This window comes from Siphateles boraxobius, unplaced genomic scaffold, assembly GCF_051911475.1.
Source record: "Siphateles boraxobius isolate OS27281-9 unplaced genomic scaffold, OSU_SipBor_1 2, whole genome shotgun sequence".
NCBI lineage: Eukaryota > Metazoa > Chordata > Actinopteri > Cypriniformes > Leuciscidae > Siphateles > Siphateles boraxobius.
The window spans coordinates 17,821,467-17,829,908 of NW_027508810.1; the positions used below are offsets into that span (position 1 = coordinate 17,821,467).

Genomic DNA, 8,442 nt, shown 5'->3' on the forward strand with positions numbered 1-8,442 from the left:
TTTAGGTTCATTCAGTGGATCTTTATTGATGCATCGACTAAAAACAGACCGCCTGGAAAACGGGTAGATTTTAGTACCCGGCATTCTTTCTTTCTGGGAATGACAGTATGGTGAGTGGAACAAAGAGGAAAAATAAGATGAACGGGGCAAAAGAAAACCGCAAAAAACAATTCCCCCAGTACAACTAGTACTGACATACTAGTTGGTCCCTATAAATAAGGCGGAATTTGAGAGTCCTTCCAAATTTACAAGATATGTTACAGTTAAACATCTCACATTGAATGGTGGACAGGAAACATTTACATGACCTTCTTCAGCTCATCATACAAGACCAGCACAAATGCACCACCCATGCCTCTGAGAACATTGGACCAGGCTCCCTTGAAGAAAGCCTTGCCACCCTCATCACGTGCAATCTTCTTCCAGCAGTCAATTGTTCCACTGTACATGATGTCAGCTGCAATAGAAAATAAAACAAAGTTAATCCATTGCTTGAACTAGTTAACTTGTACTGGAAAAGTCTAAGTAAAGCAGCAACTGACCTCCTTTGCGTCCAGACTGCATCATCATACGACGACGGACTGTGTCGAAGGGGTAGGATGCAAGACCAGCAACAGCAGTCACAGACTGAGCAATCATCCAGCTGACAAAAATGTGGGTGTTCTTGGGATCTGGCAGCATACCTAAAGACAAAAGAGCAGATGTAATGAATGCAGTAATAGCACACACTGAAGATCATACCTTAATCTCAATGTGGACTCACCCTTGGCTGTGTCATAAATGCCGAAGTAGGCGGCTCTGTAAATGATGATACCCTGCACAGAAACGTTGAAGCCCTGGTACAATCCTTTGAGGCCATCAGACTTGAAGATCTTTGCCAAGCAGTTACCCAGGCCAGAGAACTCTCTGCCTGCTCCAGCCTTGCCGACATCGGCGGCCAGACGGGTTCTTGCAAAGTCGAGGGGGTACACGAAGCAGAGGGATGTAGCACCAGCTGCACCACCTGAGGCCAGGTTACCAGCGAAGTACCTCCAGAACTGCGTGCGCTTGTCCACGCCATCAAGGAAGACCTTCTTGTACTTGTCCTTGAAAGCAAAGTTGAGGGCCTGGGTGGGGAAGTACCTGATGACATTGGCCATGTTTCCTCTCCAGAACGAGATGAAGCCCTGCTCCTTGGGAATACGCACCACACAGTCTACAATGCCCTTGTACTGCTTATCCACTGTAATCTGTTTGCTAGCATGTTGCACCTGTAAACACAGGAGGAAGTCAATGTATGCACACAATAAAATACATTCAATGAATAAAAATAAATGAGATTACAAATCTCAGCAACTAAAACTGAATTAAGCGGAAATGGTTTAAAATCGCGATGGCTTGACAGAAAATCGAGGAAACACCACGTGATCATGCGAAACGAAAGAAGCCGACAACGCGAAAAATACGCGATATCTTCCGGTAAGAGGTTCCTGTAAAATCGACTGGAATGATCACGAAAATCTGTTCAATTTGTGTAAAATTGTGTACGAGCTATAAGTATTTAACATTAAATCAAAATGTTAGCATATGATACGCCCTTAAAGCAACGTGTCCTCTTAAACAATAGCGGAGGCTTCGTCGTCCTAGGATGAGAGCGTTAGCTTTTAAGCTAGCAATAAAGGCCTAACTATTCACAGGCCTCCCCTTCTCGCGACCTTGGCGAGATGAGTGAGGATGCTGGTTTAACGTTACCGTGTTTCAAGGAAGTGTTTTAAAGAGATAAAAAGACTCTTCCCAAACCCTTAGTAAAGCAACAAGCTTATTGCCCTCTGTTAAATTCCAGTCGTTTGGGCGGTAACGTTAATTGACTGTCGATATATGAGTTACATTGCTCAAGTTGTTCTCTCGAGGAGGGTTGCTAAAGGTTAATACAAGCAGTCAAGGCCTAGCTAGTCGACAGTTTAACGAAATATTTGACCACCGGCTCAACATGTAATAGAAACATCCGTTATTTGGTTATTTTAACGTTACACAATGAGGTTTTCGTTTGGTCAGACGTCTTACCATTATGTAAACGTTAAGGCTATTCTCCATTAGATATTCAATCAAACATGCAGCTGCTAACGTTAAAAGAAAAGGAAGAAAAAATTAAAAATCTAAAAAGGCTATTACGGTTTTTTAACCATAAACTGTTCTAAGATTACACTAACGTTATGCTAACGGTTAGTTGTATTCACATTTCGCTCAAAATATATTATATAACTTCATTTAAAATTGCGGGATTATATAATTCCGATAATATTATTGTGAATATATACCTGAAGCAGCAGCTTGACTCTCTCAATGGGTGCCACGGCGGTTTTAGAAATAGCAGCGGCAATTCCACCGGCCAAGAAGTCCTTGGCGAAAGAAACGGCGGTCTCGTTCATTGTCGGATGGTCTTAGAGAGGTGTAGCTTGAAGAGGTATATCCCGCTCTGCCGCAGGAACAGCGTGGAATGCCGGCTGATTCGAAATGGCCGATTGAAAAGTTGAAGCGACGATTTTAAAAGGTTCGTCTCGCGAGAGAAATACGTACCCAACGCTTCTAAGATTTGATTGGACTGTAGAACAAACGTCACAGGTTCCAAAAGGCGGGGTCTTCGCGTGATGACGAAGATGAATGGCTCAAAGTAAAGTAACCTTAAGCCTTCTCAAGGTGGAACGAGTAAATGACAACAGGAAGTTTTTAAAACAATTTTGTTTCCAAGTAGCCAATAATTCATGACTTATAATATTTATAACGTAACAAAACACACACACTTTTTGCACTGTTTTTGATACACACTGACAGTCCAATACAGCAAGAGAATCAGGATTGTCCAGTTTTTCCTTCAGCTGTCAAGCTAAGAAGCAGTTCTCCATTCCAAGGTGACATAGCATGCATGTATGTTACTAGCTAAGCTAGATTGCTGCATGCCTTCAGTTAATGATCTCCAAGGGCATGTGTGTGTGAGAGGAAAAAGGCCAACATGTCAGAACAAAGTCCTTCATACGACTTTTGACTGTGTGGCAAAGCCAGTGATCCATGTGACTACAGAAGGCAATACAAAATCAATACTATATGAATCACTGTCATTTCTACTAAAGCGATTTAATTTTGTTTGTATTATGTAACAATCAACGGATAGTAAAATATGGAAAGTGTATAATACAATACGTTGACAACAAGTTCTAAGATGTTTATTGCTTACACTTAATACATTTTTACAATGTGCTTGAAGATTTTCTCTTAACATGTGCAACATTTAAAAATGTCTTAATGATATCATCGAAAACCACAAATAACCTTTCATTAAACAGATCCTGTCCTCTTTTTTTTCCTTTTTTTTTTTTACAGCCGAACGAGATTAATTAATTGCTGGGTTACCATGTGTCCAGATCAGCAGGATATGTATATATTACATTTCAATGCAGATTCAGAATCATGATATATGATCATAAAAGCCAATGCCATAACTGCACCACAATATGACCTTAAAAACATGTGGTTCATAAATAACAGAAGACCTTTACAAAGGCCAAAGAGCTAAAAATTCAGTAAAAGACTAACACTTTGTTTGACAAAGGCATTGTTCTAAACTGTTGAAATGATGTTCAACATATTTTCCTGAGAAGTGATTAGACAGATCTTAAAAACACCATTTCAGTGGAGTGTAAAGCTAAAAGCAATATATTTCAATGTTGAAAAGAACGGGAACCTTTAATAATACCTCCTAGACACACTTCTTACCTTTAAGGGCCTGTCTGATGCGTTTGAGGTACTGTAGAATGTATGTAACGGACTGTGCTTCAAGTATGTATGTGCAGAATCCTTAAAATACCATATCAGAAGTTAAATACAACAAGAGGTAAAGAATTCTTCGTAATAATCAAATATACTGCGCAAAGTACCACTTTGAATAATACACCGTGCTGTCCAGCAGTACAAATACTTAATATCAATGCACATCTCAGAGTACTGTTTATTCCTGATAAATCTTGGATTAGTTACCAGCGGTTTCCTATGGATGAACTCTGTGCTTTGTGTGATTTTCTGTTTCTCAGGTAGCGCTTAAACTCCTGCAGTTCATATGGGCCCAGACTTTGGTCCACACCTGGTTTAAGTTTGTAGCTTAGTGGAGAAATGATATAGCCATTCCGGTAAAGGCAGAGTTGCTTACACATCTCAAAACAACTGAAGAGCAGACCAAAATACGGGACAATCTGTAATGAGTAAAACAAAACAATATCATTAACAAGGAAGTGGAAATGCATTATTTATATAAGGTATTTCCACAAACAACCACTGAAAACATTTGAACATGCTATTTCATGCGGAGCCAGCTCCAGAAACTCATGTTCCTATTTGTTGTATTAATTTCATAGAATGCATGTTTGTGTAATATACAACCATGTCAGATTTTTTTAATTACAGATCGAAATTTGATTGACCATTTACACAGAAAACATGCAGTGCTTGGGTTATTTTTATCTTGTCACTACCTACGTAAGTACATAAAACAGACATCACCTTCACCATGTTGGCTGTAAGGCCACTCCAAAGAGCCATGACACCCTTGTTCTTGATGACTTGTCTGAAGCAGTCTATCATTCCATTAAAATGGACATCAACTCCTCCACAATGGGGCAAAAGAAGACTCTGGGCCTAAAATAATGATTTAAGAAATATTCCTGATCATTAAGAAATACATAGATAAGAGAATACTAAAATTATTGTTTCTAGAAAAAATTATATAAAACGTCTAGTGTAGATGATCAAATATGATTTTTTTGAGTTTTTTATTCAATTCATGTACATTCGTTTTTACCTGATTGCCCTTTTTCCGACATTTACCTACCCTTAAACCCCCCTGTGTTTTCCGTAGGCTTTGTTGATTGTGTCAATAGATACTTTGGTAACACTTTACAATGTCTCATTTGTTAACATTAGTTAATATATTAACTAACATGAACAAACAATGAGCAATACATTTGTTTACAGTATTTATTAATCTTTGTTAATAATAACGTTAGTTAATACTCTAGGTTTTTGTTCATTGATAGTTAATGTTGGTTCACAGTGCAATAATGAATTTTAACGTATTAGTGTTAGTAAATGTTTAAATTAACAATAATTAAGATTAATAAATGCTGTAAAACTTGTTACTTATTAGTTCATGTTAACAAAAGTAGTTGAAACCTTATTGTAAAGTGTTACCAATACCTTTTTAAGCACCAGACTGAAAGTCTCAGAATATTCAGCAGCTTTGGTCAGTTTATTTCTGACAATTCAATTTAACTTGCAAAAGAGTTCTAGTTCGGCTGCTTGTAGAGCCAATCAAAACATATAGGAACTAGATGAGATATACCACTAATGTTTGTTGTATGTGTGTGAAAGGTCAGCTATCTTTAGACAATTTATCTTTGGCATAGGCAGACACTGGACACTATGTACATTCTCAGCTGCTGCAAGGCCTTGTGTCCTTCATAATGGTGTCAAGCATTGTTCTATGTGACTTGTTGCAAAGACTATGTATAATTCTTATATATATATATATATATATATATATATATATATATATGTTTATATATATAAAGAATTATACATAGTCTTTGCATAGTTTCGTTCTTGACAATAATCGACAATTTTTTACAACTTTAGGGAGACCCAAGTCTGTAACACTGGTACCATTGTGCCCCCTTGTGATGAGACTAGTACTACACCTTTTCTCACCTGCATCTTCTTTTTAACAGTTTCGAAGGGGAAGGAGAGAGTCTGAGCGACTCCTGCCGCAAGACATCCATTGATGAAGTTCTGCAAAGAGGTGAAGCGAACATGACGCTCCTGCCACAGCTTATCCAAATTGACATAGACCGCATAGCAGCCAACAGAGAACGGAACAGCGCCTATTCCACAGAAATCCAAACATAAAGTTCCATCAACTTTTTAAGCAGAATTATAAAACTTGTATTAATTAAAAGGTTATGAGCTTGGTTTTGATGTTTTTGAATTCAGATTTAGAGAAATTTCATGATTCTGAGGGGTCAACAGGGTCTGAACTAATACATACCTAACACTGTGAGGGAAAAACCCCTGTAGAGAGCTTGAAGTCCTTCATTTCTGTACATGCTGGAGAGAGAATGCAGCAACCCTCTGTAAGTTGGTTCTTTGCAATTCTGAGCAATAAGTCTGGTTTCAACCACCTCCAATGGATATGTTGCTAGAGCGGCTGATATGCCTGCCAGCCCACCGGCTACTATGGCTCTCCATTGTGAGATATCACCCAGTTCATCAATATGAAGGTGGACAATACTGCCAAAAATAGAAGAAAATTAATAGTAAGCATTTTTGATAACTGTAGAGTACCAGACATATCTACCAGACACATATAGCTGATCTAAAGGCTAATGCTTAAATGCTTTAACTTAGTACACATAACTAGAGGCTATGTACACTTTAAGAAATCTGCAAAAATACAGCATGTTAATATGAAGGGATTTTCTGTGTTTTACTGATATTTTGAATGAATCATTGTGTTGTGTCTTAAGGTTGAAGGAAATGAACACAATCTTTACAGAAAAGGTACTGCTAATGTTCTGCCAGTACATTTCACAGTACAGTGCAATTTTTGCTTACAGTGTATGAATTACTAAAAGGTTTATATGAATTTTACAAATATAATTAGGCTATAATGTAAAATATAATTGTAAAAAATTATACATTTCTTAAGTATTGTTATTTGGTGTTAATATATAGGCTTGTGTTAATTATTACGTAATTATCAAAAAGATAGTATTAATAGCTGTACTAGACAATGATATCCTTTACTAAAAATGTGATTATTAACCAACAACATAAACTTCGTAACCAGCAACTTGCATTCGAGAGGTACACACGTATTCTTTTAAGAGGAACAATGCGTTCAAAACAGGTCGTAATACACCCTCCACTCGTCTTTTCCTGGAACACTGGAACACTATGTACGGGTCTTTCTAAAACTGTTTCCGGTGTCTCCGTTAACCCTTGTAGCATGTGAAAATACCCGTGACACTACTTTCGGTTATGGACAGGCACGAGCTGAGCTGAACGCTGATAGGCGTTTCCAAGTGCATGGTTCATATCCATGGAAACACCACAGCGGAAATTGACACTGAACTTGTTTTATGAATGCACACATTTTAAGACTTCATAGAATTAAGGCCACGCCCACTGTAAACATCTGGGATTCAGGATGACACACCACATTAACGCGCTGGCTTTCTGAGCTACGTGATTGGTCAGGATATGAAGGCGTGATGTGTTACATCACTATGAACTAACGTAAACCCCGTTATAGAAGTAACAATATGAAGTAACAGAAGCTAAGCTAATGAAGCAAGGCGGTTAAAATAAAATTATTTCTTTAAACGATCCGTAAATGAAAAATCTTAAGCACAATTAAATGAGTCCTTTCTTGTTAGTATAACTGTACATTTATAATTAAATTATTTTCAGACTTCTACTTTCAAATGCTATCAAGCTAACACGTCAACTTCCTGTTGTCGTTGTTTACCATCACAGCCGATTGAAAAGCTGATCATATCTTGAATTACACAAAACAGTATCGGGGATAAACGCTAATTGTCAGTTACTAATTATTACAAATTAAAGTATTAAAATGTATAATACTTACTTTTTGTAAGTTGCTAAATGTATGGCACTGTAGGGGAACAAACGTAGACAGGAAACCATATTACCCTTCCAAAATGCTCGAAGTCCCTCATTCTGACAAATAAAAACAAAGCTGTGCAGAAAACCGCGCTTACAGTGAAATGTTCCTATTTGACTCAAAATCTTTACGACTTCCAGAGGTGACGTTACAGTTTTGCTAAAAATCCCGGCAAAACCGACGCACAGTAGACTTTGAGAGCTTGTCAGTCGGTCGTCCTTTTTGACTATGGCCATACTTCATAAGAGAAACGATTTTCTATTCTCCAGACTTTGAAGGAAAAATAACAAACGTGTATGAACACACCAACTGTTTTGTTTATCATACAGCCATCCAGCTGCAGCGCTACTTGTCGTTCAGCGGCCGGCCAGTCACATTGCAAGATATTTTGGGGAAGGCGGGGTGTAGTTTGTGCATGCGAAAGTTTGCTTGCATGCAAAATCAATCCATACTAGCTTTCAAAAAGTTATAGATGGAAAGAAAAGACACAAACCATATCGTATGTCCAAATACAGCCACAAACAAAGTTGATGTGGTTAGTGCTTTCCTTATTCACTTTAGGCCAATGCAAATCTGATTAAAAAAAAGTGATGGACCGTGGACACAAACAGGGTCCTCTTATCAGGTGCTACACTGAGTTCGGTGTGAAAACAGTTTTGAAAAGACCAATAGTTCTGGGGGGACCCTAGTTGGGTATTTTATATTTTAAACCATGTAATGAAGATAAAGTTCCC

General features: G+C 37.9%; 2 protein-coding genes across 2 annotated transcripts; both read right to left on the reverse strand.

Moving 5' to 3' along the window:
* slc25a5 (solute carrier family 25 member 5) lies at positions 1–3,338 on the reverse strand. The gene is made up of 4 exons (XM_077236257.1): positions 2,298–3,338; positions 764–1,250; positions 543–683; positions 1–457 (listed from the first exon to the last, which is right to left on the reverse strand). Exons 1-4 carry the CDS (start codon positions 2,406–2,408, stop codon positions 300–302), a joined length of 897 nt encoding a protein of 298 aa, XP_077092372.1. The 5' UTR covers positions 2,409–3,338; the 3' UTR covers positions 1–299.
* Positions 3,332–8,067, reverse strand: slc25a43 (solute carrier family 25 member 43). The gene is made up of 6 exons (XM_077236256.1): positions 7,673–8,067; positions 6,071–6,312; positions 5,734–5,906; positions 4,531–4,665; positions 4,012–4,223; positions 3,332–3,831 (listed from the first exon to the last, which is right to left on the reverse strand). The coding sequence occupies exons 1-6, from the start codon at positions 7,942–7,944 to the stop codon at positions 3,810–3,812; spliced, it is 1,056 nt and encodes a 351-aa protein (XP_077092371.1). The 5' UTR covers positions 7,945–8,067; the 3' UTR covers positions 3,332–3,809.
* Positions 8,068–8,442: the final 375 nt, after the last annotated feature.